Genomic DNA, 9,584 nt, shown 5'->3' with positions numbered 1-9,584 from the left:
CGTACAGTTACGAAGTGAAGGAGCTGGGATTGGAGTCCAAGTCTGCCAGGCTCCACACACTGTTCTTAGCAAGAGTCCCTTCCCCCACATCAGCCTCCTCTCCACACCCACCGGGGACAGCAGGAGTCTCTGGGCAGCGGGGAGACCCAGTGACCATCCACACAGTGAATGAACTTGCTCTTTGAACTTGCTGTCCAGCTGGTCTTTCCTACCAGCCCAGCCCAGCCCACAGCGCCTTCCACTCTGCCTTTTTGCTTCACAGGCAAAAAGCAAGTCCCCCCAGCACCAAAGCAGACAATAGAGGCGTGAGACACAGGAACAGTTCTTTATTGTACATCGGAGAAATAGCCCTGTGTGCTGGTTAAAGGTGCAACATACAGAATGTCGAGTTAAGAAAAGAGGACCAGGGATGGGAAGGGAAGAAACCTCTTGAGGTCCAAAGTTGCACAAAAAAAAAAAATTTTAAAAAAAATGGTAGATTTCCTCACGCATGAGGCATTTTTGCAAATACCATGCAAAACAGGCAGCTGGTGTGCCTTAAGAGAACCCCTATAAATAACAGAAAGACACTCTAAAGCATTCCTTTACGTGGACTCAGAGCACGAAGAAAGAGAGAAGAAACCAAAATGCCTCTTGGCATTTCAAGATATTTGGCACTCTTGTGATTACATTTTTTTTTTACAGTCCATTAAAGAAAACAAACGGACACAATATCAGAGGAAAAAAACAGGCTGCTCATCCAATAAACTGCAGAGAGAGGTTAGAAAAAGCTCAAGCATTTTTTTTCTTTTTTTCTTTTTTTTCTGGTTTCTCTTTCCTGACATATAAAAGGTATCCGTTTGCATGAACTTGGGCAAATAGCTTGCAGCGAGAAAGAAACACAGCTTTACAATGCATTTGTAAAAAGAAACAGGGATGCTTTCTACGTATCCATCATTCCTTAGAAAAGTTCTCTTATCTTCAACACATTCCTGGTCACTTTGAAAAGGGGACCGAAATAACACAGGATTATCTATACAGATCATTGTCTGGTATGTTCTTTGTACATCCAAGGATAACAACATAAAAAAATAAAACTGAACAGCATTTCACATCCAAGTGCATGGAATTATTTTTGCAAGACTAAATAATGTAAACATTGGGAACAGCCAAATCAGCGAAGACTGCCACCACCTCAATCACCCGGGGGCTGCTGCTTCATTATTAAAGTGGCTCAAAATCCGGATCTATAACTGCGCAATATTCACTGTATATAAAAAGAAATGGATGTTAATTTTGACCAATAGCTGCAACTGAGACTTTATTTCTGTATAGGTGTGTATATAGTGATAGTTATTTTTTAAATTTTATTTTTATTTTTTTTGCAGAGGAGCCCAGAGCCTTCTCCTCCTCCTCCTCCTTCTCCCGCCTCATCATCATCTGTCTCCCGGCCTGACTCGAGACACAGGTTGTTGATTCCATCGCAGGTAGCAAGCTAGTAATAAACGTCAACGTGCTTTCTCCTTTCACACTCTTTCTGCCAATAACCGCTCTCGCCGTCCTTACTCTTATCCTCACCCTTAACCCATTGTCTTTGGGGGAGTTAAATACCAGGAGGTGCCTTGTCTGTCATAGTTTTCAGCACGTCATCAATCCTATCATCTTCAATAACAACTGCAAAAAAAGGGGTGGGGGAGAGAAAATGAAAAGTGAGCGCGCTGGGCCTCGCCAGGGGTCTCAGTGACGCCGGAGCAGGGGGAGACTGGAGGGGGCCAGGCGAGCAGACACAGCCCTATCCGCGGTGGCCTCCGCCCAGGGTCCCTCTGAGGCTTTCCTCTGAAACCCTCCCCCCAAACCCCAAACCCCACATCCCACACCCTCCACCCCCCGGCTGTGTCTCAGCTCCGTTCTAAGAAAAGGAATCGGACAGAGGGCGCAAATCGCGCAGCCCCTGCGGCTTCCACCCCACCCATCTCACCCGCGGGGGGCGGGGGCATTCATTTAGAAAGAAGGCTCCGGGTCCGAAGAGGGAGGGAGGGGAGGAGAAGCCAAGGTCTCCTGGTCTGGGACTCTCGGGGATGCTCCCAGAGCGGCGCGGGTCGCCACGCCTGGGCGGGGCAGTGCGGGGCGGGGGCGCGGACGCTGGGGGCCGGTCCCCGCGGCGCGCGGCGGGTCCAGGGTCCCGGCGGGCGGCCGGCCCCGAGCATCCTCGGCCCCTCCGCGTTCCCCGCCGCCGCCGCAGAGGTCAGAGCTCCCGCCGCTGCTCCCGGGTCTCTCCCGCCTCTCGCCGCGTCCTCCGCCTCTCGCCATCCCGACCCGGCCTCGCCCTCCCCATCCCCATCCCCATCCCCGCCACCAGCCTCCCCGCGCACCGTCACCTGCCGGGGTCCCTCTCTGCACCCGGGCGCCGGCCGCTCCCATTGTTTCGGCGGCTTCTCCGCCCTCCCCAGGGCCAGCGTCCCCGCTCTCGGTCTCTCCCGCTCCGCTCCCTCTCCCGAGCTTTGTCTCGGGCTCACCCATCCCGGTCCCCACCCCCACCCCCAGCGGCTGGCTCCCTCCCGGTCTCCGCGCCGCGGTGTCTCCCGGCCGCCGCCCGCATCCTCCCAGAGCACCCGCCCCGGGAGCTCCCCTCGGAGCCGCTCGGCGCCCCGGTCTCTCCGGGGCTTCCCCAGCCCTCGCTCCCGGAGCCCGGGCTCGGCACACGCCCTCCCCCAGAGTCACAATGGGAGCCCCAAAGCGCCCGGACGTCCCCGCAGAAACAGGGTCCTCTCTCCGCACTCCCCGCGCCGTCCCCGGGGGGGGGGGGGGGGTCCTGGGACCCCACCGCCCAGCTGCAGAGCGATACGCTGCGCAAAGGGGGGGGGGGGGTAGAAATCAAGGAACAAACTTGGGTGCGGGAGGGTCCCAGGGCAGCCCGAGCCCCCGCTGCGGCCCAGAGCGCCACGCCCCCCGGTGACCCCTCCGGGAAGCCGGCGGCGGCGGAGGGAGTCCGCGGCGGCTGGCGCCGAGCCGCAGTGCGGGCTCCCCGGTTCCGCACGGAGGGGTTCCCCATCGGGTCGCCACGGGCTCCCGGGCGCGGGGGGTCCTCGCCAACCTCCAGCCGGGCGGCCCCGGTGCCCGAGGAAAGGGGGTGTCTGGGGAGGGGGGTCCCGCCCACTCACCCCGCTTGCTCCGACCGATCTGGCCCAGCTTGGGCGGCCGCTTGCCCTGCCCGGCGCCGAAGAAGTTGCTGGTGTCCTGCAGGCGGCTCAGCTTCTCGTCGCCGTAGGGCAGCACCTCCGACATGGCTGCGTCCGGGGGCTCTGCGGCGGCGGCGGCGCCTCCTCCGCCCGCGTCCCCGCCCGCGGCGGACAGGTCAGCGGCGCTGGGGCCGGGGGCGGCCGGCCGGGACGGCCCGCGGGCTGCGGCGGCGGCGGCGCCGGCGGGGGCAGGGGGCGCCGCTGGGGCGGGAGCGCGGGGCCCGCCCGGGAGACCCGGCGAGCGCCCGCCGCGGGCTGCGCTCCGGCTCCGGCGCGGCTCGGGCTCGGGCGGAGGGCTGTGCTCGGCGGCGGGAGCAGGACTCACATCCTCGGCGCGCTCGCTCGCTGGGGCGCGGGGCTGGCGCGGCGGCGGGCCCGGGGCCGGAGGAAGGGGGTCCCGGCGAGCTCCCGGGGCGCGGGGCCGAGCTGGGCGCGCTCCGGAGCCGGCGGGCCGGTGCTGCGGGCGGCGGCGGGCAGGTCCGGGAGGCTGACTGGGGAGCTGCGAGCGGCGGGCTGGCGAGGGGCGGAGGGGGAGGCGGAGAGAGGGGCGGGAGGAGGGAGGACACGAGGGGGGGTTACCCGGAGGGAGGGGGCGGGGAGAGAGCCGCCGAAAGGGAGCCGGGGAGACAAACAGAGACCGGGAGGGAGGGAGAGGAGGAGGAGGAAGGACAGAAAGAGCCGGAGAGAGAAAGCGGGGAGAGGGAGTCGAGGGGGACGGCTAGGTCAGCATCGGGGAGGCCGGGCCGGGGAGGAGCCGGGAAGGGAGAGAAGCCGGAGGGGGCGGGGGGACCGGAGAGCCAGCCTGCAGCCCGCTGCGAGCCAGCAATGCCGGCCGGGGAGGCGAGGCCGGAGGAAGCCGAGGCGGCGCGGGGCGGGGGCCGGGGCCTCGGGGAGAGCGCCCTGCAGCCGGGCGACGTCACGGGGCCCGCCGGCCGGCCCGGGCCGCGGCTGGCTTCCTGCCCCCCCGCCCCCGGCCCCGGCCCCGGCCCCCCCGCCCCCGCCCCGGCCCCGGCCCCGGCCCCCCCGCCCCCGCCCCGGCCCCGGCCCCCCCGCGAGCCCCGCCCTGGCCCGGCGGCCCGGCCCCCCGCCCCCTCCCCCTCCCCCCTACACCCCCTCCCGCGGTGTTTGCCGGCCCCGAGCCGGTGCTGGCGCGGCGGCTCCACGCGGACCGCCAGCCCCGCCGCCTGCGGGGTCCCGGCGGGGTGGGTGGGGGGGCTTCCGGGAGCGGGAGGGGCGCGGGCGGACCGCTCACCCGGGTCGGGCAGGTGGAAGCCCATCTCCCGGAGGCCCGGTGCCGGGGCAAAAGGGGACAACCAGGGGACCCGCGGACACGACTTTCCCTGCCAGCCTCAAACCAGGGCGCCCCTACCCCCCACGACCCCACTTAGGCCAACTTCGGACTCACTCTCCCTCCCCCGCCCCATCCTCCCGGGGAGGCCCGGCCGTCGGCTCCCCGGGGCCTGGGGCGGAGGCGGGGCGGGGAGGAGAGGGGAGCCCGGCTCCCGGAGGAGAAGGGAGCGCCTCGCTCCGCCAGGCTCACCCGGGATACCCGGCCCTTTGCCCTCGGGGACCTCCCTCCCAGCAACAGCCCTGAGCCCTCGGGAGAGACGGCGGCTTCTGAGCGGAGGAGCGGGCTCCCTGGTCCCAGGAGGGACACTGGGGCCGCCCCAGAGGCTCGGAGGAGGCGAGTGGCCAGAGCAGAGCTTGTCATCCTGGTCCGGAGCCCACAACACCTGCTCTCCCCCTGGCGACCGCACTGGCTCAGCAGAGCCAGCCTGGCCACCGCGAGGGGCGGCCTCCCAAGGTCATGCACTGCCAAAGGCGAGGTCAGGGAACGCATGTAGGTCACCGAGGTCGCCACTGGCTCCACCTGTTCGCTCTCCCCTTCATTCTAGAAATGCTGGGTGGTGGGGGCGGGGAGGTGGAGGGAAAGGGGGCGTCCGTGATATAACAACATCCTGGAGAGAGGCTGCCTGACAGGAGTCTGCTCAGTCCCCTCTCCAACTGTTTTAAAAAGCCATCAGGCCTCCGGGGACCAGGCATCTGGGGGGATGGGAGGAAGAGAAGAGGGGGGCTAAGAAATGGGGCAGATGGAATGAGGGTGACCTTTGGATGAGGCCTGGGTTTGAGTCCCAACCCTGTGGTTTGCTAGCTGTGTGACTGAGCAAGTCATGGCCCCTCTCTGAACCTCATGATTTCAGCTATGAAGCGGCTTGAAACCAGCGATCTGCCTGTGTCCCTCAGAGGACTGTTATGAAAACAATGCATCAGGCCCTGGCTGATTTGGCTCAGCGGATAGAGTCTCGGCCTGTGGACTGGAGGGTCCCAGGTTCGATTCCAGTCAAGGACACATGTCTAGGTTGCAGGCTCAATCGCCAAGGGGGGGCGGGGAGGCGCGAGCAGAAGGCAGCCAGTCAATGATTCTCATCATTGATGTTTCTATCTCTTCCTCTCTGAAATCAATAAAAATATATTTTTAAAAAATGCATCAGGCTCCCGGTGCCTAAGAGCGGGTATGTACTAAAACATCTGAGAAATGCCTTCGGCATGAGTGAGAAAGAACAGTAACACTTTGTTCATTCCCATTCCAGAGGCCTCAGAGCTAGACGGTCCGTAAAGTTGACCCCGCCAGGCCCCTCATTTCCAAACGGGGAAACTAAAGCCCTAGCAGGGGTCCTCAAACTTTTTAAAGTGGGGGCCAGATCACGGTCCCTCAGAGAGCTGGAGGGCCGGACTATATGAACTACTAATTCCTACTGTAACACCTCGGCTGCGCTCACTGCCCAAAAAACCTGGCGGGCCGGATCAGACTCCTCTGCGGGCCGCATGTGGCCCGCGGGCCGTAGTTTGAAGACCCCTGGAGGGTCAGGGGTTTTCCTGAGTCCCCAGGCGGCAGAAGCAACAGGTCTCCAGCCTCCCTTTGCTTCACGCTGCAGCCGCCTGTCCCCATTCATCCGGGCCCTGCATGCCATCCCTGCGGTTAGCACAGGGCCAGGTGCCGGGAGAGAAAACAGAAGCAGAACGTGCAGGATGGTCAAGGTTACAACAAGAAGCTCATACGCGTGTATCATGCTTTCCATTTCTCCTCCGAGGCATTTTCATGCCCATCATTGACTTTGCTTCTCAAAACAAGTACCTTTGGAGGTAGGAAGAGATGTTGCCTCCCTGTGTAACGGATGTAGCACAGAGGATAAGGGACTCGCCAAGGTCACGGGCTAGGTCATGGTCATGGGCTCTTCCCAGCTGTGGTTCCTCACAGGGGAAACCCCACAGTGGTGACCGCGTGCCGGGCTGGAGCCACCACGCTCCTGTCACACTCGCCTCGCTCCCTCCTCTGCTGCCGAGTGATGATGAAGCAAGCAGTTTACACGGTGAGCACCCACCAGCGCGCCAACTGTGCCAAAGTCAGCAGAAAGCCGCAGAGGACTGGCACATCCCGGCACACACCGCACGCCAGAGGAAGGAGAGAAGCCGGGTTTACAGCCTGTTTGTCTTCGTGTTGGCCTTGCCTCTGTCCCCACCTGCTCAGCGAACCACACCGCCCTCCCAGGCACATTTTCAGCCGAAACCGGTTTGGCTCAGTGGATAGAGCGTCGGCCTGCGGACTGAAGGGTCCTGGGTTCGATTCCGGTCAGGGGCATGTACCTTGGTTGCGGGCACATCCCCAGTGGGAGGTGTGCAAGAGGCAGCTGATCGATGTTTCTCTCTCATCGATGTTTCTAGCTCTCTGTCCCTCTCCCTTCCTCTCTGTAAAAAATCAATAAAAATACATTTAAAGAAAAAGAAAAGAAAAAGAAAAGCATCTTCAGGACGGCTGCCTCCTTAGAACCTTCCTTTCCGAAGCAACGAGACAGGGACAGCCAGGCCCATTTTGCAGATGAGGTACCTGAAGGTTGAAAGGGATGTCGCCAAGGTCATGCACAAGATCCGCAAGGGCAAGCATGCATCCGGGCGGGGTCCCTCCGCCTCCACCACTCCCAGCAGCTCCTTTACTGAGGCCTCACTCAGCCTCCACGTCCCCTCGCCTTCAGGGCAGGACCCCTGCGTCCCGGAGCCCGAGGCCTCGATACAGGCGCATCCGGAGGCTCCATTCCGCCTCCCCCACCCCACAGGGGGCTGGCTCAGTCGGCCAGGGCTGTGTTAGGTCAGAAGAGGCTCGGGCCAGATGGAGGAAGGGACCAACTAAGACAGGTGGGGATGACCCAGCCCAACCACTCAGCGAGGCAGCCCGGCGAGACGCAGTCTGGTGCCATAGCTCAGGGTGGAAGGGGCCGGTCCTCCCACCCCCGCTTTCAAATCCCCACTCTGCCACTTCCTGGATCTATGACCCTTTCACCTCTTTGTTCCTCGGTTTCTCACCTGCCAAATGGGGACAGTAATTGTTCCCACTTGGTGATTTGTTCGGAGGAGGGAGAACATACGTGTATCATATGCCGATACCCGGTAAGTCCCCAGTAGACGGGACTTACTATGATTCGCTGTGGACTCTCTTTGTGGCCTTGAATAAATGGATTCTCTCCTCTGGGCCTCTGATTCTATTTCATAACTGGAGAAACTTGGAGAAAATCCCCCCTTTTTCTTCAACTGCAAAATTAGCCAGTTCTCCTAAATCCAGTTAAAACCTGCTTGAGGCAAAGGGGGGGAAGATAGCTCGAACTCCACCTGAACATTCCCTCGCCTGACCCCAGGATTTTGCAGACGGAGAGCCACAGGACTGGACCCTACCCACGGGCTCGCCCAGCACAGTGCTGGCGGGTAGAAAAAGGGAGATCCAGCCCTAGCGGTGCCCGCACAGAGCAGATGCCCAGCACACATTAGCTCCCTCTGTTTGCTTCCCCTCGCACCTGTCCACATGGGGAAATAGAGGCACAGGCGGCAGCATCAGAGACCTGGAGGGAAACGTTGGAAACCTTAGCCCTGACACGGGGCACCAGCCGACAGCTCAGGCCCCGGGTCCCACAGAGCTGGAGCCCCGGGGATGCTGAGCCTGCTCAGGGAGGGCTCCGCCCCTGCCGGGCAGCGAGGAAGGCCAGGATGGCCAGCTGGTCACCTCCAGAGGTAAGGGGCCTCCCCGCAGGGATGCACCACTCTGAGCCGAGGCTGGATAAAAACCCACATCATCCGGGACCGGTTTGGCTCAGTGGATAGAACGTCGGCTTGCGGACTGGAAGGTCCCGAGTTCGATTCCGGGCAAGGGCATGTACCTTGGTTGCGGGCACATCCCCAGTGGGGGGTGTGCAAGAGGAAGCTGATCGATGATTCTCTCTCATCGATGTTTCTAACTCTCTACCCCTCTCTCTTCCTCTCTGTGAAAAATCAATAAAATATATAATAAAAAAATAAAATAAAATAAAAACCATTGACTGGGTAGCGTTAAAACAAAACAAAAAACCCCACATCATCACCACCTTTCTCCACTCAGTGCCTGGGACCGGGTGCAGCCAATTCCCCAGCCACCTGGAAAGGCAGGCCACAGGCCGGGGGCACAGACACACACAGCGAGAGAAAGCGTGTCACCTGACCAGTGGCAACTTGCATCTAGAGTCAAGAAATAGCAAGAGAAGATCCATTCACCTTCCCTTCATTCAGCCAACATCTGCTGAGGACTCGTGGCAGGCACAGCCCTTCCCCCAAAACAACTCCAGGAATATTAGCTTCTCTTCTCTGTTTGTTTAAACACCAACACCCTTTCTTCAAACAACAATCTTAGCCTGGCCAGTGTGGCTCAGCGGTTGAGTGTGACCTATGAGCCAGGGGGTCATGGCTTGCAGGCTTGATCCCCAGAGTGAGGTGTGCAGGAGACAGCCAATCAACGGTTCTCTCTCATCATTGATGTTTCTAAATCTCTCTCCCTCTCTGAAATCAATAAAAATGTATATATTTTTTAAATCTTACAAAAAAACCTCAATATAAAGGGCAAGCTTCTGGGGAGCTAGGGGCTCAAGACCCCATCCTCTGGGTCCCCCATACTCCAGTTGGCCCCCAGGGGTCTCCAAAGCATGTCCAGAGAGTTACACAGCTCAGTGTAAAACCACCTCTGGAGTCATCCAGCCCCACCCATCCCTCCTGTTACCGACGTGGAAACGGAGGCCCAGACGGGGCGTGCGGGGACCCGGGCCTCTCCTCCCAGGCTGGATCCCCCCTGGGCCACACTTGCACCCTTATATTCTATGGGGAGCAGAGGAGGGGAAGCTCCAGCAACACACAGTCAGAAAAGAAAAGGGTTTGGTGTGGGGGGTTTTTTTTCAACAATGAAGTTGCTGTATTTCTTTAAAATAAAAAAAAAATTAAAAATTAGAAAGATGATGGAATAATTTTTAAAAAAATTTCTATTGTACTGACAACCCACAAAGTGAGAGTCCCACG

At 60.4% G+C, this 9,584-nt stretch overlaps 1 protein-coding gene across 2 annotated transcripts; it reads right to left on the bottom strand.

Moving 5' to 3' along the window:
• Nucleotides 1-306: 306 nt before the first annotated feature.
• On the bottom strand, nucleotides 307-3,925 carry CAMK2N1 (calcium/calmodulin dependent protein kinase II inhibitor 1). 2 transcript variants are annotated; one of them, XM_084875194.1, is made up of 3 exons: nucleotides 3,141-3,925; nucleotides 1,591-1,653; nucleotides 307-1,246 (listed from the first exon to the last, which is right to left on the bottom strand). In XM_084875194.1, the coding sequence occupies exons 1-3, from the start codon at nucleotides 3,262-3,264 to the stop codon at nucleotides 1,227-1,229; spliced, it is 207 nt and encodes a 68-aa protein (XP_084731320.1). In that variant the 5' UTR covers nucleotides 3,265-3,925; the 3' UTR covers nucleotides 307-1,226. The 2 variants fall into 2 exon arrangements, with proteins under 2 accessions (XP_084731320.1, XP_084731321.1); XM_084875195.1 differs by having other exon boundaries at nucleotides 307-1,653; nucleotides 3,141-3,914.
• Between the last annotated feature and the right edge of the window lie 5,659 nt (nucleotides 3,926-9,584).

This window comes from Pipistrellus hanaki (assembly GCF_964339955.1).
Source record: "Pipistrellus hanaki genome assembly, chromosome: 2".
NCBI lineage: Eukaryota > Metazoa > Chordata > Mammalia > Chiroptera > Vespertilionidae > Pipistrellus > Pipistrellus hanaki.
Note: the sequence above shows the minus strand (reverse complement) of the source record. Positions and strands in the feature narration are given on the sequence as shown.

Excerpts from the sequence above, each read along its gene's own strand:
- CAMK2N1 (XM_084875194.1), bottom strand. The coding sequence starts at position 3,264 with ATGTCGGAGGTGCTGCCCTACGGCGACGAGAAGCTGAGCCGCCTGCAG. Across the intron at positions 1,654-3,140 it reads GATCGGTCGGAGCAAGCGGG|TTGTTATTGAAGATGATAGG; the intron begins GTGAGTGGGCGG and ends CTTTTTTTGCAG. Across the intron at positions 1,247-1,590 it reads GACAGACAAGGCACCTCCTG|TGAATATTGCGCAGTTATAG; the intron begins GTATTTAACTCC and ends TTTTATATACAG.